Source organism: Chlorocebus sabaeus, chromosome 9, assembly GCF_047675955.1.
Source record: "Chlorocebus sabaeus isolate Y175 chromosome 9, mChlSab1.0.hap1, whole genome shotgun sequence".
Classification (NCBI taxonomy): domain Eukaryota; kingdom Metazoa; phylum Chordata; class Mammalia; order Primates; family Cercopithecidae; genus Chlorocebus; species Chlorocebus sabaeus.
Genome location: NC_132912.1, coordinates 95348566 through 95371093, shown reverse-complemented (window position 1 = coordinate 95371093; position 22528 = coordinate 95348566). Strand labels below are relative to the sequence as shown.

The 22528-nt window shown below is 40.3% G+C and overlaps 1 protein-coding gene across 1 annotated transcript in view; it reads right to left on the bottom strand.

Annotated features, from left to right (window-relative positions):
* Positions 1 to 22528, bottom strand: part of KIF11 (kinesin family member 11) — a 65281-nt gene that overhangs the window by 25274 nt on the left and 17479 nt on the right. Inside the window, exons 7-13 of the mRNA XM_007963564.3 lie at positions 19555 to 19645; positions 19069 to 19311; positions 15925 to 16020; positions 11599 to 11687; positions 3731 to 3818; positions 1947 to 2135; positions 21 to 228 (exon numbers count right to left, since the gene is read on the bottom strand). Of these exons, the coding sequence (XP_007961755.1) occupies positions 21 to 228; positions 1947 to 2135; positions 3731 to 3818; positions 11599 to 11687; positions 15925 to 16020; positions 19069 to 19311; positions 19555 to 19645 (1004 nt within the window). The remainder of the gene's footprint in view (positions 1 to 20; positions 229 to 1946; positions 2136 to 3730; positions 3819 to 11598; positions 11688 to 15924; positions 16021 to 19068; positions 19312 to 19554; positions 19646 to 22528) is intronic.

Sequence of the window (22528 nt, the reverse complement as noted above, 5' to 3'; positions counted from 1 at the left end):
ACAAAACAGCCTGAACTTACCAAATAAGGTCTTATGTACTTCTAGCATGGCCTTTTGTTTTGAGCTGCCATCCTTAATTAATTCCTCCATATTATTAAACAGACTATTCAGGTTTTTGCCAAAAATATCCTGAGCTTCTGCATTGTGTTGGTCAACTGCCTTCTTACGATCCAGTTTGGAATGGAGATCAGATACATCTTTTGTAGTTTCTTCAACTGTGTTAAGCAGCTGTATTTTAAAAAATAAGTGTTAGACAAAATGGATATGACGAAAGGAATCTAATGAAAGTATCTACATAAGGATTTATCTTGATAAGAACTAGTAAATTTTCCAGCCTGACCAACATGGTGAAATCCCGTCTCTACTAAAAATACAAAAATTAGCCAGGCGTGGTGGTACACACTTGCAGTTCCAGCTACTCAGGAGGCTGAGGCAGAAGAATTGCTTGAACCTGGGAGGTGGAGGTTGCAGTGAGCCAAGATTGTGCCACTGTCACTCCAGGCCGGGCGACAGACAGAGAGACTCTGTCTCAAAAAAAAAAACTAGTAAATTTTAGACATTGTATCAGAAGAAATGCTTTAACTTATGCTAATTTATCCAGATGCTCAGTAATGTTTATTTTCCTTCCTGTAGCCATCTACGCAAGCAAGGAAAACTGATTTTGTCAGTTATTGCAATAATTATGCCTCCTCAGAAATTTTTTCCCTTCTATGTTCTACTATTTCCTCAAAAGTACACCTAATGGCCGGGGGTGGTGGCTCACACCTGTAATCCCAACATTTTGAGAGGTCTAGGCAGGCAGATCACCTGAGGTCAGGAGTTTGAGACCAGCCTAGCCAACATGGTGAAACCTCGTCTCTAATAAAATTCAAAATTAGCTGGGTGTGGTGGCAGGCACTTGTAATCCCAGCTACTTGGGAGGCTTAGGCAGGAGAATCGCTTGAACCCGGGAGGCAAAGGTTACAGTGAGCTGAGATGATGTCACTGCACTCCAGCCTGGGCGACAAAGCAAGAGTCTGTCTCAAAAAAAAAAGTACAACTAATAAAAAATTAAATACCTTCAACATCTTTCATCATTAGAACATACTAAATTCTTTTTTTTTTTCTTTTTGAGACAGAGTCTTGCTCTGTTACCCAGGCTGGAGTGCAGTGGCATGATCTCAGCTCACTGCAACCTCTGCCTCCTGGGTTCAAGCGATTCTCTTGCCTCAGCCTCCTGAGTACACGGGATTATAGGCATGTGCCACCATGCCTGGCTAATTTTTGTATTTTTTTTTAGTAGAGATGGGGTTTTACCATGTTGGTCAGGCTGGTCTCGAACTCCTAACCTCAAGCAATCCACCCACCTCAGCCTCCCAAAGTGCTGGGATTACAGGCGTGAGACATTGTGCCCAGCCAGAACATACTCAATTCTTAATGACTAATTAGGTTCAATCATCCCCACAAAGAAAAAGCATCACAACATCACATTCTAAATGTCTACAAAATATATTATAAAGTTATGTTCTATTTTCTTTTTTTTTTTTTTGAGACAGAGTTTTGTTCTTGTTGCCCAGGCTGGAGTGCAATGGCGTGATCACGCCCAGCTAATTTTGTATTTTTAGTAGAGACGGGTTTCTCCATGTTGGTCAGGCTGGTCTCGAACACCTGACCTCAGTTCATCTGCCCGCCTCGGCCTCCCAAAGTCCTGGGATTACAGGCGTGAGCCACCACGCCTGGCTAAGTTATGTTCTATTTTCCAAACTCCAGGAGCAGGAGTAGTTTTTTCATAAGTCAACATCTCCACTAAGAAAAATATGGATGAAATAGTAAAATAATGTTTTTTAAATGGACAGAAATACCATTTTGGGTGAATAAACAGAATATCATAATTAATGCTTAAGCACAGACATTATTTCCACCCATTCTCTATTTAATATGAGTATAAATCAATACAAGGGACAAACCTTGCTGGCAGCATCATGAAGTTTCTCCTCAGTACTTTCCAAAGCTGATGTGATATATTCTTCTTTAACAAGTTGTAATTTAGTTTCTTGCAAATGTTTCTGAGTGGTTTCAAGTTCTTGTGTTTTATTTTGCAGGTCAGATTTACACTGGTCAAGTTCATTTTTATTATCCATAAACAACTCTGTAACCTAAATATAACATAGAATTTAAAAAATGCTGATCTGGTTGGTAGGATATCTGGCTAGTTCATAAGATTAGAAAAATGAAACAAATTATTTCCATGCAAAAGCTGTAACAAGTTACCCAGTAGATTAACACAAATATGTCATCCGGTTTCTTTCTGCAATCTTACTCAACTCTTTGAGATTAAATAATAGGTTTGGGGTAGTACTATTAATTCTTCAGGTTCCTTCAACATTGCCATTGGATTTGAATAAAACAGTGTTAATGTGGCCCAGCAAGGTAATTCACGCCTGTAATTCCAGCACTTTGGGAGGCCAAGGCAGGAGGATCACTTGAGCCCCAGAGTTTGAGACCAGCCTGGGCAACACAGCGAGACTCCATCTCTACAAAAAAATAAAATAATTAGCCAGGTATGGTGGTGCATGCCTGAAGTCCAGCTACTCAGGAGGCTGAAGCAGGAGAGTTGCTTGAGACCAGAAGTTTGAGGCCGCAGTAAGATATGATTATGCCACTGCACTGTAGCCTGGGCATCAGAGCAAGACCCTGTCTCTAAAAAATAATTAAAAATGGCCAGGCATGGTAGCTCACGCCTGTAACCCCAGCACTTTGGAAGGCCGAGGCGGGTGGATCACGAGGTCAGGAGATAGAGACCATCCTGGCTAACACGGTGAAACCCTGTCTCTACTAAAAATACAAAAAATTAGCCGGGCGCGGTGGCAGGTGCCTGTAGTCCCAGCTAGTCGGGAGGCTGAGGCAGGAGAATGGCGTGAACCCGGGAGGTGGAGCTTGCAGTGAGCCGAGATCACGCCACACTCCAGCCTGGGTGACACAGTGAGACTCTGTCTCAAAAATAATAATTATTATTATTATTAATAAATAAAGGTATTAATATGAGAGTGGCCCTGAAAGGTCAGGCCTCTTGCCTACCCTAGTTATATTACTTTTCTTTAATATCCAGTCTCTCCCAATATCTGTATTCCTTCATCTGATAAACATGTTAACAAAAATGCTTCAGCATTCACTATTTTGTAGTTTTAATAACAAAATCAAACAATTCAGTTAATTTTTTGTAATGTTTCATTAATATAAGCTATCAGCTTTTTTGATGTGATTGATGATAGTAAAAAATCATGATATAACTTTCGGTATAAGGGTCAGCAAAATAAAATCTTTTTTTTTTTTTTTAAATAAAATCTTAAAGAAGGAGCTGGGTGCGGTAGCTCATGCCTGTAATCTGAGCATTTTGGGAGGCCGAGATGGGTGGATCATGAGGTCAGGAGTTCAAGACCAGCCTGGCCAGCATGGTGAAACCCTGTCTCTACTAAAAATACAAAAAAATTAGCCGGGCATGGTGGCACACGCCTGTAATCTCAGCTACTTGGGAGGCTGACGCCGGAGAATCGCTTGACCCCAGGCAGCAGAGGTTACAGTGAGCCGAGATCACACCACTGCACTCCAGCCTGGGTGACAGAGCGAGACTCCATCTAAAAAATATATATATACATATATTGAAGGAAAAAATATTAGGTCTTTCACCTTCTAAAATTTTCTTTCAATATTTGCTTTTCACATAATAGTAAATATCATTTTAAATGCTTACCCTATTCAGCTCCTCCTCAACAGCACCAATTTTTTCAATCAATTCTACAATCTGCTCTTCTTGAACAGTTAATTTTCCACTCATGACTCTAAAATAAAGTTTAATATGAGTTTAACAGTTAATATTTTTTCTAACTCCTACAAAATGTATTCCAACACAATTGTGACAGCTACACAAACTCATTTCCAACATTTATCACCATCACTTGATACCCAAGTGTCACCTGATACCCAAGTGTCACTTGATACCTAAGTGTCAATAAGCAATAAATACAAATTACAAAGAACAAATTATATTCCTTGTCTTTGTTTTAGAAATGAAATATTTTTCCCTTGCCCTAAATTCTGAAACTAAGAATCCCTACCTATGAGGGGAAAAGTATGTGTGTATCCAATTTGAGAAGCTAGAAAGCTAACAGAGGACTGACTGTAACTCAAAGTAGAGAGAAAAGGGAATACAACCTAAGTGTCTATAATCAGGGGTACAGAATATAAATATGCCCCACAGAATGTTGGAAAAATGTGGGACTAGGCCGGGCGCAGTGGCTCACGCCTGTAATCCCAGCACTTTGGGAGGCCGAGGCAAGCAGATCATGAGGTCGGAGATCGAAACCATCCTGGCTAACACGGTGAAATCCCGTCACTACTAAAATTACAAAAAAATTAGCCAGGCGTGGTGGCGGGCGCTGTAGTCCAAGCTACTAGGAAGGCTGAGGCAGGAGAATGGCGTGAACCCAGGAGGCGGAGCTTACAGTGAGCTGAGATCGTGCCACTGTACTCCAGCCTGGGCAACAGTGAGACTCCGTCTCAAAAAAAAAAAAAAAAAGTAAGAAAAGAAAACGAAAAATGTGGGACTTGAAGGCATCAGGTATCTCAGAAGGAAGGGGTAACATTAGGAGTTAAAAACTGAGACTTAAAGTATGTATACAGAGCAATCATACTCCCTGCTGCAGCAACATGCACACATACCAGCGCAAACACCACCCTCACACCACCACATAACCCTCATGAGAACAAAGGATTACTCTCTAGAGCAGAGTTTCTCAGCCTCAGCACTAGTGGATCAAATAATTCTTCATTATGGGGATGTCCTGTACATTTTAGGATGTTCAGTACCATCCAAGTCATGACAATAAAAAATGTCTCTGGACCCTGCCAAATGTCCTCTGGGGGACAAAATCACCCACCACCACCACTCCCCAAACACCACTTCCGCTGACAGCCACTAGTCCTCAGGAATTGCAGCAGAATTTCCAAATTCACTTTCACTAGACACCATGGATTGCAGAAGGTTTAGGGACTAGAAATGAGCATTTAGGTGTAAATCTGCATACTAAAATGATGGCATCCTCAGCCTCCTATACCCATTCTAATCAAAAAATATCAGCAGCTAGAAAAATCTCCAAGCAAACTGGGTAAGTCTTCTCAGGAAAGACTGAGGCCTTGTCCAAAAGAAAAAAAATCCAACAAAGAATGATATCTGATGGAAGCCCAGACTTAAGACTGAGATCACCACTTTTTCATCTGTAGTGAACTCACAGATCCATAATCCTCACCCATGTACAAAGCTTCTAATCCATCTTAATTGCCAGCCAAGTCATTAGACATTTGAAGAAAATAAATACAAATGACAGATATCACAACAGGGAAAAAAAAAAAATCCCAAAGGAAAGAAAAACAGAAAAGAAAACATTAATAACATTAATAATGTTCCTGAGATAAGGAACGATCTGTAAAATAAGAGGATGTTATAGTTTTCAAAAGGAGGGACAAAGATGGCAGAAAAGAGTTTTTAGAAACTAAAAATTTGACAGCAAAAATGAAATTCAACAAAAATATTAGAAGATGAAGTCAAAGTCAAAAGAAGTCATAAAAAGTAAAATAGAACAATGCTTTTCTCAAGCACAAAGCTCACAGGTCTTCCAAACCCACTTTAATGGGTCTCTGATTTCCTGAGTATTAGTAAGTTTCAGAAGTGAATGCCTGTATTTGCTCATCTAATTCTTTGATAACAACCAACAATTTTATATTTCACATTATGCTTAAATGACAAAGATTCTTCCGTGAATACAAATTCCCTTAACTTATTAGCTAAAGATATTGTTGACTAAAGGAAAAGCTAGAAAAGAGCTGTAAGAGAAGAGTTAATTCTAATAGTCTTTTAATTAAATATATTAGCTTTTTGTTAGAAATGGATCTTCTACGGCCGGGCGCGGTGGCTCACACCTGTAATCCCAGCACTTTGGGAGGCTGAGGCGGGAGGATCATGAGGTCAGCAAATCAAGACCATCCTGGCTAACACGGTGAAACCCTATCTCTACTAAAAATACAAAAACAAAATTAGCAGGGCATGGTGGCGGGCGCCTGTAGTCCCAGCTACTCAGGAGGCTGAGGCGAGAGAATGGCATGAACCCGGGAGGCAGAGCTTGCAGTGAGCCAAGATCGCGCCACTGCACTCCAGCCTGGGTGACAGAGCGAGACTCCGTCTCAAAAATAAAAAATAAAATAAAATAAATGGAAACGGATCTTTTATGCAAAATGGGATTATCTGAAATGCTTTTCTTATAGTGAATGCCAAAGGGTAAGACAATATTGTTATTGTATGGATGACATGATTTTGATATGGTTTTAAAATGTCTATTAAGCTTGGCTTAAATAAAGCATTATCCTGTTTTAAATGTTGGCTGTAGTTTTTATGATTCTTCTCTGACACTGTACTAATTCCAAAAGTTTTTTCAGACAAAACTATCTCAGATTATGCCTCATGTCTGTTAGAGAACAAACACCTAGGATTTTTACAAGGGTTTTTAGTTTTAGGTTTTACATTTAAGTTTTTAATCCATCTTGAGTTGATTTCTGTATACGGGCGTTAAGGAAGGGGTTCAGTTTCAATCTTCTGCATATGGCTAGCCAGTTATCCCAGCACCATTTATTGAATAGGCAGTTTTATCCCCATTGCATGTTCTGTCGAAGATCAGATGGCTGTAGGTGTGTGGCTTTATTTCTGGGCTCTCTATTCGGTTTCACTGGTCTATGTGTCTGTTTTTGTACCAGTACCATGATGTTGTGGTTACTGTAGCCCTGTAGTAGTCAGGTAATACGATGCCTCCAGCTTTGTTCTTTTTGCCTAGGATTGTTTTGGCTATTTGGGCTCTTTTACACCTCCATGTGAATTTTATAATAGTTTCTTCCAATTCTGTGAAGAATGTCATTGGTAGTTTGAGAGGAACAGCATTCAGTCTGTAAATTGCTTTTGGTGGTATGGCCATTTTAACAATATTGATTCTTCTTATCCATGAGCATTGAATGTTTTTCCATTTGTTTGTGTCAACTCTGATTTCTTTCAGCAGTGTTTTATAATTCTTACCGTAGAGATATTTCACCTCTCCGGTTAGTTGTATTCCTAGGTATTTTACTGTTTATGTGGCTATTGTGAATGAGATTGCGTTCCTGTTTGGCACTCAGCTTGGACATTATTAGTATATAGGAATGCTACTGATTTTTGTACAACAATTGTGTATCCAGAAACTCTGCTTAAATTGTTTATCAGATCTAGGAGCTTATGGACAGAGACTATGGGGTTTTCTAGGTATAAAATCATATAGGCCCGGCTGGGCACGGTGGCTAACACCTGTAATCCCAGCAGTTTGGGAAGCAGAGGTGGGCAGATCACTTGAGCTCAGGAGTTCAAGACCAGCCTGGCCGACATGGTGAAATCCCATCTCTACTAAAAATACAAAAATTAGCCACGCGTAGTGGCAGGCGCCTGTAATCCCAGCTACTTAGGAGGCTGAGGCAGGAGAATTGCTTGAATGTGCGAGGCAGAGGATGCAGTGAGCCAAGATCATGCCACTGCACTCCAGCCTGGGCAAGACAGCAAGACTTCATCTCAAAAAAAAAGGTGGTATAGGCCCTGACAAAGATTTCTTTTTTTTTTTTTTTTTTTTTTTTTTGAGACGGAGTCTCGCTCTGTCACCCAGGCTGGAGTGCAGTGGCCGGATCTCAGCTCACTGCAAGCTCCGCCTCCCGGGTTCACGCCATTCTCCTGCCTCAGCCTCCCAAGTAGCTGGGACTACAGGCGCCTGCCACCTCGCCCGGCTAGTTTTTTCTATTTTTTAGTAGAGACAGGGTTTCACCGGGTTAGCCAGGATGGTCTCGATCTCCTGACCTCGTGATCCGCCCGACTTGGCCTCCCAAAGTGCTGGGATTACAGGCTTGAGCCACCGCGCCCGGCCTGACAAAGATTTCATGATGAAGATGCTAACAGCAATTGCAACAAACCAGAAATTAACAAATGGGAGGTAATTAAACTAAAGAGCTTCTGCATAACAAAAGAAACTATCACAGGGCATGGTGGCCTGTAATCCCAGCACTTTAGAAGGCTGAGGTGGGTGGATCACCTGAAGTCAGGAGTTTGAGACCAGCCTGGCCAACATGGTGAAACCACATCTCTACTAAAAATACAAAAATTAGCCGGGCATGATGGCAGGCACCTGTAATCCCAGCTACTTAGGAGGCTGAGGCAGGAGAATTGCTTGAACCTGGGGGGCAGAGTTTGCAGTGAGCCAAGATTGTGCCACTCTGGGCAAAAGAGCAAGACTCTATCTCAAAAAAAAATAAATAAATAAAACACACACACAAAGAAATACTATTCGAGCCAGCAATCCCATTACTAGGTATATATCCAAAGGAATATAAATTGTTCTACCATAAAGACACATGCACACATATGTTCATTATAGCACTATTCATAACAGCAAAGATGTGGAATCAACCTAGTTATCCATCCACAGTAGACTGGATAAAGAAAATGTGGTACATATACACCATGGAATATTACACAGGCATAAAAAAGGCAAGACGGCCAGGTGCAGTGGCTCATGCCTGTAATCCCAGCACTTCAGGAGACTGAGATGAGTTGATCACTTGAGGCCAGGAATTCAAAACCAGCCTGGCCAACATTGTGCATGGTGAAACCCCGTCTCTACTTAAAAAAAAAAAAAAATTCGCTGGGCATGGTGGCAGGCGCCTGTAATCCCAGCAACTCGGGTGGCTGGGGTAGGAGAATCGCTTGAACCTAGGAGGCAGAGGTTGCAGTGAGCCAAGCACTCCACTGCACTCCAGCCTGGGTGACAGAGCAAGACTGTCTCAAAAAAAAAAAAAAGAACGAGATCATGTCCTTTGCAGCAACATGGATGGAGCTGGATGCTGGATGCCATCGTCCTAAACAAACTGACACAGGAACAGAAAACCAAACACTGAATGTTTTCACTTATAAGTAGGAGCTAAACCCTGAGTACACATGGACACGAAGAAGGGAACAATAGTCTCCTGGGCCTCTTTGAGGGTGGAGGGTAAGAGGAAAGTAAGGATTGAAAAGCTATCCATCAGGTTCTATGATTATTATCTGGGTAACAAAATAATATATACACCAACTCCTGTTACATGCAATCTATCTATAGAACAAACCTGCACATGTACCCATGAAACTAAAATAAAAGTAAAAAAAAAGAGCAAACACCATATTTTAAATCATGGCATTAAACAAACGAAAACTAAAGTTAAAATCAGAAAGATGAAAGCCAGTAATCGATATCATTTCTAAAGATTACAGGCCAGGACTGAGAGCCTCACCCATTACTTTTTACTTCTAAAGCATCAAAAAAAGAACACCTTCTTTAGTGGTGGTAAACTGTTATCTAACCCACAATCTTACATTGTTCTGATTCTAGGGCATCTTACACATTCATGGAGTACATTATGACAGCTGGAAATAACACAGAAAAAAGTAAGTTTATTAAATGACTTATATACTATTAGCATGTTAACATCTATAAAAAAGTTCAGTAAAAGATTATACTAAAATGCTTCTGGTTATTATTAATTAGTTCTAATATCTTTTATCACTATTAACTTTTAAAAAATGTTCTGTGAAAGTCTTGCTTCCTAATATCTTCAAGGATAAACACAATCAAGAATTTTCAAGTTATAGTCCTTAGCATCCCTCTTGCCTTCTTCCCCTTGTTTTCTCTGTTATTATTGTTGTTTTATATAACGGGCCTCAATAAAAGCTTTCCTTTGAACAACTACTCCAGGGCTTTAAAAAGTGAACAGATTAGTGGTTGCCAGGGGTTAGGAATCATGAAAAAGATGGACTGAGTGCGACTATAGTGAATTAGCAAAAGAGTTCCTTGTGATGATAGGATAGTCTGTATCTTGATTGCAGTGGTGGTTACACAAATCTATACAAGTGACAAAATGGCACAGAAGTATATACACATGTTGATATGGTCTGGCTCTCTGTCCCCACCAAAATCTCATGTTGAATTATAATCCCATGTTGGAGGAGAGGCCTGGTGGGAGATAACTGAATGATAAAGATGGACTTCCCCCTTGCTGTTCTCATGATAGCGAATGAGTTCTCACAAGATCTGGTTGTTCAGAAGTGTGCAGTGCTCTCCTCTTCACTTTCTCTCTCCTGCCACCATGTGAAGATGTGCTTGCTTCCCCTTAGCCCTTCTACCAGGATTGTCAGTTTCCCGAGGCCTCCCCAGCCATGCCTCCTGTAGAGTCTGTTGAACTGTGAGCCAATTAAACCTCTTTTCTTTACAAATTACCCAGTCTCCGTGGTTCTTTATAGTAGTATAAGAACAAACTAATATACATATTGTATCAAGGTCAGTTTCCCAGCTTTGATATTGTACTATAATTATTTGTTATTTATTTTATTGTTTTCTTTTCTTTTTTTTTTTTTTTTTTGAGATGAAGTCTCACTCTTCTTCCCCAGGATGGAGTACAATGGTGCTATCTCAGCTTACTGCAACCTCTGCCTCCCAGGTTCAAGCGATTCTCCTGCCTCAGCCTCCCAAGTAGCTGGGATTACAGGCCTGCCACCACGCCCAGCTAACTTTTATATTTTTAGTAGAGACAGGGTTTCATCATGTTGGCCAGGCTGGTCTCGAACTCCTGACCTCAGGTGATCCACCTGCCTCAGCCTCCCAAAGTGCTGGGATTATAGGCATGAGCTATGGCGACCAGCCTATTTTTTATTTATCTTTTTCTTTTTTTTTGAGACAGAATTTTGCTCTCGTTGCCCAGGCTGGAGTGCAATGGCGCTATCTCGGCTCACCACAACCTCTGCCTCGCAGGTTCAAGCAATTCTCCTGCCTCAGCCTCTGGAGCAGCTGTGATTACAGGCATGTACCACCACACCCAGCTAATTTTGTGTTTTTAGTAGAGATTGGGTTTCTCCATGTTGGTCAGACTGATCTCAAACTCCCAACCTCAGGTGATCCGCCTGCCTTGGCCTCCCAAAGTGCTAGAATTCACAGGTGTGAGCCACCACACCCAGCCTTGTACTATAATTATATGAGAGATAACCACTGAGGAAGACTGGGTGAAGAATACATGAAACCTCTTTTGTACTCTTCTTGAAACTTCATATGAATTAATGATGTAAAAACTAAAAGTAAAGATTTTATAAAGTGTTTGATAGCTACTTGTTAATGTCAAAACAAAATAGAAGCCTAGGCAGCATGGCGACACCCTGTCTCTACAAAAAATTGCAAAAATTAGCTGGGTGTGGTGGCTCATGCCTGTAACCCCAGCTACTTGGGAGGCTGAGGCAGGGGGATCACTTGAGCCCAGGAGATTGAGGACATAGCAAGCCAAGATTGTGCCACTGCACTCCAGTCTGGGTGAGAGTGCACACTCACCCTGTCTCAAAAGAAAACACACACACACACAAAATGAAGTATTTATCGGCACTTGATATAAAGATTTTATTTACTGCTACGTAAGTTTTACTTCAAATAGCCTGTTACCAGAAATGCTTATTCTTGGAAATTAACTCCATAGCCAAGGGCTTACCTAAAATTTTCTTCAGAAATGTACACTCCATTTTTCTCACGAGCTGCAGCAAGATCTCGTTTTAAACGCTCTATCTCCTCCGTATACTCCTACACAAGAGGAATGTTGAAGGTGTCAGTTTAGTACTTTTTTTCATTCAGTTTGGGAAGGATATGCATCAAATAAAAAGTAAAGTTAGCCTTTTTATGTCTTTTAAAACATAAAGAAGCATGATAAAAAGTTATAACCATACTTGTTAATCAATATTAATTTGTATAGAAATAAAGTCTTTCAAAGCTCCTTTTTAAATGCACTCATTCTAAAAATATGGACCTCCCAAGAAAAACCACAACCTCCAGTACCCAGGTTGGTAGCAGTATTTCAAACTAAAATGCACCAGGATTCCTTAGAAAAGCATCCGATTCCAGGACTGAGGTAGGAAATACTCAAGATGAACACAGAACATCTTGTCAAATAAGGCAAGGAAAGAAGCTAAACAAAGACTACTAGGCTAATCAAAAGGACTCAAGAAGCCACCTGAAGAGATAACCCCTTATTATAGTTTGGCTCTGTGTCCCCACCCAAATTTAATCTTGTAGCTCCCATAATTCCCACTTGTTGTGGGAGGGACCCAGTGGGAGATGATTGAATTGTAGGGACAGATCTTTCCCATGCCGTTCTCATGCATGACAGTGAATGGGTCTCACAAGATCTGATGGTTTTATTTATTTATTTATTTATTTATTTTTTTTTTTTTTTTTTGAGACGGAGTCTCGCTTGGGAGGCCGAGGCAGGTGGATCACAAGGTCAGGAGATCAAGACCATCCTGGCTAACACGGTGAAACCCCATCTCTACTAAAATACAAAAATTTAGCCGGGCACGGTGGCAGGTGCCTGTAGTCCCAGCTACTGGGGAGGCTGAGGCAGGAGAATGGCGTGAACCTGGGAGGCAGAGCTTGCAGTGAGCCGAGATGGTGCCACTGCACTCCAGCCTGGGCAACAGAGCGAGACTCCGTCTCAAAAAAAAAAAAAAAGAAAACCAGACATTATATACTTCTAAATGGAAGAAGACACTACTGCTTATGAATTAGTTTTGCCAAAAATAAATAAGACAAAACTTGAATTTAATTAAGCCTCAAGATTCAGCTACCAATTTACAGAAAATACAAAGAACAGAGGAACACATCAAAAGATACTATGGTAAAACTCTACAGGACAAACATACAGATATTTCCACAAATAAATTATAAGAGGAAATAAATATATATGTACATATATATGTTACCTATACATGTGTATGTTATATACATATCAATATGCAATATGTATATGCTATATATACATAAATAAACATCAAATAAGCACGTTAAAAAGATGCTCAACATCATTAGCCTTTAGAAAAATTCAAGTTAAAAACCACAATGAGATATCTATCACCTACCACACCTATCAGAATGACTAAAATAAAAAAGTTACAACACCAAATGCTGGTGAGGATATGAAGAAACTAGATCACTCATACATTATAAAATGATATAGCCAATTTGAAAAACAGGCAGTTCCCTAAAATAATAAACATCCAATTATTATACAACCCAGCAATTGCACTCTTGGGCAATTATCCAAGAGAAATAAAAATTTATGTTTACATAAATACCTACAAATGAATGTCAATAGCAGTTTTGTTTGTAATAGCAAAAAAACTGAAATCAGCTCATATGTCATTCAATAAGTGAATAGTTACAAAAACTGTATGTATGGTACACACTCACCATGGACTACTACTTATTACTAAAAAAAAAGATCTGCTGGGTGCAGTGGCTCATGCCTATAACCCCAGCACTTTGGGAGGCCAAGGTGGATGGATCACAAGGTCAAGAGTTTGAGACCAGCCTGGCGAACATGGTGAAACTCTGTCTCTACTAAAAATACAGAAAATTATCTGGACATGATGGCAAACACCTGTAATCCCAGCTACTTGGGAGAGTGAGGCAGGAGAATCGCTTGAACCTGGGAGGCAGAGGTTGCGTGAGCTGAGATCGCACCACTGCACTCCAGCCTGGGCAACAGAGTGAGACTCCGTCTCAAAATAAATAAACAAATTAATTAATTAATTAATTAATAAGGCAATCTCAGATCTTTACATAATATATGATTCTAATCAATAACAGTCTTGAAATGATAGAGGACAGATTATTGGGTGCACTCCAGCCTGGGCAACAGAGTAAGACTCCATCTCAAAATAAATAAATAAATAAATAAATAAGGCAATCTCAGACCTTTACATAATATACGATTCCAATCAATAACAGTCTTGAAATGATAGAGGACAGATTATTGGGTACCAGGAAAGGAGGGAGATGGTGGGAAGAAAAGTGGTAACAAAAGGGCAATATGAGGGGTCCTTGTGGTGATGGAACTGTTCAGTATCTTGATTGTGGTAGTGAATACACGAACCTATACATGTGACAATACTGTCTAGACTTAAACACACATACACACACACGTAAGGAAAATTGGGAAAGATCCGTGGATTGTTATTAATATCAATATCCCCGTAGTAATGTACAAAGGATTTCTCTGTATTATTAGTTTTTTTTTTTTTGAGACAGAGCCTCACTCTGTCTCCTAGGCTGGAGTGCAGTGGCGCGATCTCAGCTCACTGCAACCTCTGTCTCCTGGGGTCAAGTAAGTCTCCTGTCTTAGCCTCCTGAGTAACTGGGATTACAGGCACGCGCTGCTACGCCCAGCTAATTTTTGTATTTTTAGTAGAGATAAGGGTTTCACTATGTTGGCCAGGCTAGTCTCGAACTCCTGATCTAAAGCAATCCGCCTACCTCGGTCTCCCAAAGTGCTGGGATTACAGGCATGAGCCATTGTGCCTGGCCTGTTTTCTCTGTATTATTTCTTATAACTGCATGTGAATCTATAATTATCTCAATAATAAAAACTTTATTTAAAAAAAAACCACCAAGGAAAGGAAAAAGTAAAGCCAGACTGGGAGGAAATATTTGCAAATCATATCTCATTAAGGGCTTGCATCTAGACTACATGAACTTCTTACAACTTAATAAGAAGACAAACCAATTAAAATTGAGGAAAGCATTTGAATAGACATTTCACCAAAAAAGATAAACAAATAGATAATAAGCACAAGAAAAGACGTTCAACGTCATTAGGGAAATGCTAATTAAAACCATACTGGAGCCAGGTGTATTGGTTCACGCCTGTGATCCCAGCACTTTGGGAGGCTGAGGCAGGTGGATCACAAGGTCAGGAGTTCAAGACCAGCCTGGTCAACATGTTGAAACCCCATCTCTACTAAAAGTACAAAAATGAGCTGGGCGTGGTGGTGCACACCTGTAGTCCCAGCTACTCGGGAGACTGAGGTCGAAGAATCGCTTGAATCTGGGAGGCAGAGGTTGCAGTGAGTCAAGATCGTGCCACTGCACTCCAGCCTGGGTGAAAGAGCGAGACTTCATCTCAAAAAAAAAAAAAAGAAAACAAAAACAAAACAAGTGTTGAAAAGGAGGTGGAGAAATTGCAGACCTCATAAACTGCTGTAGGAAATACAAAGTGGTAGAGCTACTTGGAAAAGTTTCTTAAGCATAAACTTACTATACAACCCAGAAATTAAATCCCTAGATATCTACCCAAGAGAAATGAAAACACATCAACACAAAAGACATGTAGAGAAATGTTCACAATGGCATTATTGGAAATGATCCAAATGTCATATTATCAGCATATAATTGAATACTATTCAGCAATAAAAAGAAATAAACTACTGATACATGTTATGAATGGAACCCCAAATGTTATGCTAGGCAAAAGAAACTTGATGCAAAAGACCAAATACTACATGATTCCATTTATAGGAAATGTCCAGAAAAGGCAAATCTATAGACAGAAAGCAGTTCAGTGGCCACATGATTGTAAAGGAGCAAAGGGAAACTGGATAGTGATACAAATTTTCTAAAACTAGATCGTGGTTATATTCCACAACTCTGTAAATGCACTATAAATCACTGAATTGTATGCTTACATTAGGGCGTGGGTGTTATGGCATGTAAATTATACCTCAAAAATGCAAATAAATAAATTTTGTAAATGTAAATAAATGAAAATTTTGTTAAGAGTACCAACTCAGTTGATAAAGTTGGTAAAGTCAACATATTAGCATTAGAAAAAAATATGTTAACACGTAAGATATTTAGTTTAAATCACTATATAAAAAGCCTTCCATGGGCAATTTACAAATGTTGTTTAACAATTATCTCCCACTTAAGTTTCTTCTTTTCACATTTGTCAAGCAAGATTACATTATGCTCCAAAATTCACAGTTACCTTAATAAGAGCTTTTTTGGTGAGTTTCTGATTCACTTCAGGCTTATTCAATATGTTCTTTGCTCTATGAGCATATTCCAATGTACTCAGCGTTTCCTGTCATAGAAAGGAAAGGTCAATTAGTGAAGATATTGTGAGAATAATGTAGTTCTGTTATCTAAAATATGTTATATAATAACTTAAAGTAATATTTTATAGTTGTATCTAATTTTAAAATCTAGTCATTAAGACCACTATGCCCAACCTTTAAAAAGGAAGCTGTTCAATCCTTTTTTCCCTTCTCTTCAATTTTCATAGTCTTGACCCTTAGGATAATTTCCTTTAGACTATTCTTAAACTCAATGATGGCTCACATTTGTAATCCCAGCACTTTGGAGGCCAAGGCATGAGGGTCACTTGAGTCCAGGAGTTCAAGACAAGCCTTGGCAACATAGGGAGACCCTGTTTCTACAATAAATAGATAAATATTAGTTGGGCATGGTAGCATGTGCCTATAGTCCCACCTACTTGGGAGTCTGAGGTGGGAGGATCACTTAAGCCCAGGAGGTTGAGATTGCAGTGACTGTGCCATTGCACTCCAGCCCAGGCAACAGGTTTGTCTGTCTCAAACAAACAAAAAAACAAAAACAAAAAAACACAAAGCTCAATGAATCTACCAACCGATGAATAAACAAAACGTCCTATATCAGCCGGGCACAGTGGCTCACGTCTGTAATCCCAGCACTTTGGAAGGCCAAGGCAGGTGGATCATGAGGTCAAGAGTTCGAGACCAGCCTGGCCAACATGGTAAAACCCTGTCTCTGCTAAAAATACAAAAATTAGCCAGGCATGGTGGCAGGCGCCTGTAATCCCAGCTACTCGGGAGGGTGAGGCAGGAGAATCACTTGAACCCGGGAGGCAAAGGTTGCAGTGAGCCAAGACCATACCATTGCACTCCATACTATAGAATATTATTCACCCATTAAAAGGAATAAAATGTTGCTGCTACAATACAGATGAACCTTGAAAACATTATGCAAAGTGAAAGAAGCCAGTCACAAAAAAACTACATATTACATAATTCCATTTATATGAAATATCCAGAATAGGCAAATCCATAGATGCAAAAAGCAGTAGTGTCCTAGAGCTGGGAGTGGGGCAAATGGAAAAGTAATTTCAATGGGTATAGGCCTTCTTTCTGGGGTTACGAAAATGTTCAAAACTTAGATTTCGGTGACGGCTGGACACTTCTGTTAATATATTTAAATTATTAAATTAATATACTTTAAATCGGTGAATTTTATGATATGTGAATTAAATCTCAATAAAGATTTTTTTTTTAATGAAGGGTAAGTTGGAGACCTTAAAGAAGCTTTTTTGTTTTTTTGAGACAAAGTCTCGCTCTGTCACCCAGGCTTGAGTGCAGTGGCTCAATCTCAGCTCACTGCAACCCCCACTTCCTGGGTTCAAGCAACTCTCCTGCCTCAGCCTCCTGAGTAGTTGGGATTACAGGCGTGCACCACCATGCCCAGCTAATTTTTTGTGTTTTTTAGTAGAGACGGGGTTTCACCATGTTGCTCAGGCTGGTCTTGAACTCCTGAGCTAAGATGATCCACTCACCTCAGCCTCCCAAAGTGCTGGGATTACAGGTGTAAGTCACCGTGCCCGGCCTAAAAAAGCTTTTTAAAATCCATTTAGGTCAAGCGAGGTGGCCCATGCCTAAATCGCGGCACTTCGGGAGGCTGAGGTAGGAGGACCCCTTGAGCCCAGGAGTTCAAGATCAGCCTAGGAAACATAGTGAGACCTCCATCTCTATTTAAAACTAAACAAAACAAAACAAAACTTAGCCAGGCCTGGTGGCTCACACTTGTAGTACTAGCTACTCAGGAGGCTGTGGTTGGGGGAATCGCTTGAGTCCAGGAATTTGTTGCAGTGAGCCATGATCATGCTACTGTACTGCAACCTTGGCAACAGCATGAGACTCTACTTCTAAAAATAAATAAATAAATAAACAAACAAATAAATAAAATTTCCACTTAAGGCAGATGATAGCAATAAAATAAGACTACATTTTACCATCTTTGTTATTTCTCTTGGTTCTTCTCTCTGTTCTCACACATCCAACGCCATCTTCAGTGTTCTCTAAGCAGCCTTACCACACTAGCGAGCATTCACTTTACCTGCTCCTAAGTCCTCAATTAAATCTCCATACACCACCCACTGCTAATGACCACAGCAATTTTCTTTGAAGACTGTGTGGAAAAAGCCATTAAGAAACTGGCTTTTTAAGGTTAAAAACTCTGCCAGGAAGGAAAAAGATAACTTCTTCAGGAGTGTCCTCCTGTATATGTTCATATGCAATGTCCAGATTGTTTTACATTATAGCATAGAATGAAGCAAGCTAGGCCGGGCGTGGTAGCATACGCCTGTAATCCCAGAACTTTGGGAGACAAAGGCGGGCGGATCACCTGAGGTCAGGAGTTTGAGACCAGCCTGGTCAACAAGGTGAAACCACATCTCTACTAAAAATACAAAAATTAGCTGGGTGTGGTGGCAGGCGCCTGTAATCCCAGCTACTTGGGAGGCTGAGGCAGGAAAATCGTTTGAACCCAGGAGGGGGAGGTTGCAGTGAGCTGAGATCTCCTCATCGCACTCCAGCCTGGGGGATAAGAGCGGGATTCATCTCAAAAAAAAAAAAAGAATGAAGCTACTAAATGAACTTTTTTTATTCCACCATATATATATATATATATATATATATATATATATATATTTTTTTTTTTTTTTTTTTTTTTTTTTTGAGATGGGGTCTCCCTCTGCCACCCAGGCTGGAGTGTAGTGGCATGATCTCAGTTCAGTGCAACTTCCGCCTCCCAGGCTTAAGTGATTCTCCCACCTCAGCCCCATAAGTAGGTGGGACCACAGGTGTGCACCACCAAACCCACCTAATTTTTTGTATTTTTGGTAGAGACAGGGTTTCAGCAGGTTGCCCAGGCTGGTCTCGAACTCCTAAGCTCAAGTGATCCACCCACCTCGGACTTCCAAAGTGCTGGGTTTACAGGTATGAGTCACTATGTCCAGCCTAGTAAATAAACTTTTAAAATATATAATAGCTAAATAAGAATTACAGCTACTACACTCGCAGCTTGCTTTCAAAGGGCTTACCTCAAGATTGAGAGATGCAGGAGAAATTGTTGCAATTATAGATGTTCTTGTACGCCCTCCAAGAGAATCCTGGAGGATTCTAGTTAGTTTAGATTCTCGATAAGGAACATGAGGTGTTCTTTCTACAAGAGCGGTAATAACCCTTCCCAAAGTCAACAGGGATTGATTTATATTTCCAGCTTCCCGAGCTCTCTTATCAACAGCTCCAGAACGGCCAATGTTTTCACTTCCTGCAAGATCAACCTTTAATTTCAAAAATAAAAATAAAAAGTGAGTCTATTGGATTTGGATTCAAAGACTTTCATTCTTATAGTATACATAATGTATTAAATAGCCAGCAAAATAATTTTTCTGTAATTAATAAATTTGTTCTCCCACTACAAAGCTAATCACCCAGTGACCACAAAAACTGTCTCAAGGGCAAAATTTCAAGCTGCTCTATAAGGTGTTTAAGAGTGAAACAGTAGTATTAAGGTGGATGCTTACCAAGTTCAACTTTCCAATTTTAACAAGCTCTTCTCCATCAATCGTAGTTTCTTTCATATGTATTGTAACAGAGAAAACTGAGTGGGAACGACTAGAAAACAATATCAAGTTGCCCAGTCATTATAATGTAAAACAGCATTTCCTGCTTCTGAAATACTGAAAACAGGAAAGGAAGATCTAAATCCACATGGGTAGAGAAAGATAACATCAGACAGGAGATATCAAGAATATTCTGGAAGATAGGAGATGGATAGAACAGTGATTAGGATTTTGTTTTCTCCTATCTACTGCCTGCAAAAGCGGCATCAATAAGAAGCTATCTGAAAAAAAACTCCAAAAGACTTAGAATCCTGAGGCACCTCTGAAAGCTGGATGTGGATGGAGTCGAAACATTTGCCTGGTATGTCAAGAAGAGATGGCTTGCAATCAATCTGCTATTCATAAGAACCATTTGAAGTATGTCATTACCATAAATTCAAATGGTACCAGGCAAGGCATTAGTTTACTCTTCCACCTCCCCATCCATGTCAGCTCTTGTGTACATGCACAAGTACACTTCTCTGCTTTGAGACTGTCATCAGAAATAGGTGACTCCTATCCCCTAACAGCAGAAATAGTAAACAGCATGATTACTAAAACACTACAAGATAATCACTGCTAGATTATAAAATGTTCAAAAGTCTACCTTATGCTAAATACTGATATTCAGGTCAGGGGTGGTAGCTCATGCCTGTAATCCCAACACTTTGGGAGGCCAAGGTAGGAGGGTCACTTCAACCCAGGAGTTCGAAACCAGCCTGGGCAACATAGTGGGACTGCCATCTCTACAAAAATATTTCAAAATTAGCTGGGCATAGTGGTATGTTCCTACAGTTACAGCTACCCTAGAGGCTCAGGTGGATCACTTTAGCCCAGGAGGTCAAGGCTGCAGTAAGTCATGACTGAGTCACTGCACTCTAGCCTGGGTGACAAAGTAAGATGTCTTGGGGAAAAAAACAAACAAGCAAAAAAACAAACAAAAAAAACCAAATACTCTGCTTTTATCTTAGGGGAAAAAAAATTATACAGATGACCAAAGACATTCTTTTTGTATCCAATGGCAATTGGTGAACATTATCATGTTTGTTAATATCATTGACAGTTGACAGAGAATCTGGTAAGTTTCAATTTTCTTCTTTGTACTTTCATGTTACTTAAACAAAAAATTAAGTATCTTTTTTTTTTTTTTTTGAGACTTATTGCCCAGGTTAGACTTATTGCAATGGCTTGATCTCAGCTCACTGCAACTTCTGCCTCCTGGGTTCAAGCAGTTCTCCTGACTCAGCCTACCAAGTATCTGGGATTACAGGCACACGCCAACACACCCAGATAGTTTTGTATTTTTAGTAGAGATGGGGTTTCACCACATTGGCCAGGCTGGTCTCGAACTCCAGACCTCAAGTGATCCTCCCGCCTTGGCCTCTCAAAGTGCTGGGATTACAGGCGTGAGCCATTGCGCCCAGCCAAGTAGCATTTTTATAAAAATTATTTAAATTATTTAAAATTACAGAAAAGGAGGAAGATCCAAGGAAAAGCATAAATGCAAACTATAGATCTGAATTATAATAATCATCTCCACCAGGCGTGGTGCCTCACGCCTGTAATCATTTTGGGAGGCCGAGGCAGGCAGATCACGAGGTCAGGAGATCAAGACCATCCTGGCTAACACAGTCAAACCCCGCCTCTACTAAAAAATACAAAAAATTAGCTGGGCGTAGTGGTGGGCGCCTGTTGTCCCAGCTACTCGGGAGGCTGAGGCAGGAGAATGGCATGAACCCGGGAGGCGGAGCTTGCAGTGAGCCGAGATCCTGTCACTTCACTCCAGCCTGGGGGACAGAGAGAGACTTTGTCTCAAAAAAAAAAAAAAAAATAATAATAATAATAATAATAATAATAATAGACCGGGCGCGGTGGCTCAAGCCTGTAATCCCAGCACTTTGGGAGGCTGAGGCGGGCGGATCACGAGGTCAGGAGATCGAGACCATCCTGGCTAACCCGGTGAAACCCCGTCTCTACTAAAAAATACAAAAAAAACTAACCGGGCGAGGTGGCGGGCGCCTATAGTCCCAGCTACTTGGGAGGCTGAGGCAGGAGAATGGCGTAAACCCGGGAGGCAGAGCTTGCAGTGAGCTGAGATCCGGCCACTGCACTCCAGCCTGGGTGACAGAGCAAGACTCCGTCTCAAAAAAAAAAAAAAAAAATAATAATAATAATAATAATAATAATAATATTCATCTCATGTTTTTCTACCATTATCTACCCATTCCTAATCCAGATTAGGCAATTAATACAAATAAGCATTGGAGTTAGCTCTAATTTGGGAAAACTGAATTAGCTTCTCCTCTTTGTCACATACATTCATAAAAAGTGACCTTTATACAAGTCTACATATAAGAAAAAAGGAAAAATAGAAATTTTATACTTTAGTGAAATGTACCTAAAGAAATTTTACCTAGTCTTCAGTTCAGTTCTCAAAATTCTACATGAAATTAAGTCATAAATCAACCACAGAATAAAATTTCCATTTTATTGGAAAGCCATTAAGTGAAAATTTAATTAAAATTTTGAAATCATCCAAAATTCCATGATCTTAACCACTTTTATGTTATATTTTTCTTCTTTCTTTAAATGCAAACTTTTTTTAGAGTTGTAACTAATTGCTATGGCATTTTATAGAAATTTTCAACTACAGGCCGGGCGCGGTGGCTCAAGCCTGTAATCCCAGCACTTTGGGAGGCCGAGACGGGCGGATCACGAGGTCAGGAGATCGAGACCATCCTGGCTAACATGGTGAAACCCCGTCTCTACTAAAAATACAAAAAACTAGCCGGGCGAGGTGGCAGGCGCCTGTGGTCCCAGCTACTCGGGAGGCTGAGGCAGGAGAATGGCGTGAACCTGGGAGGCGGAGCTTGCAGTGAGCTGAGATCCGGTCACT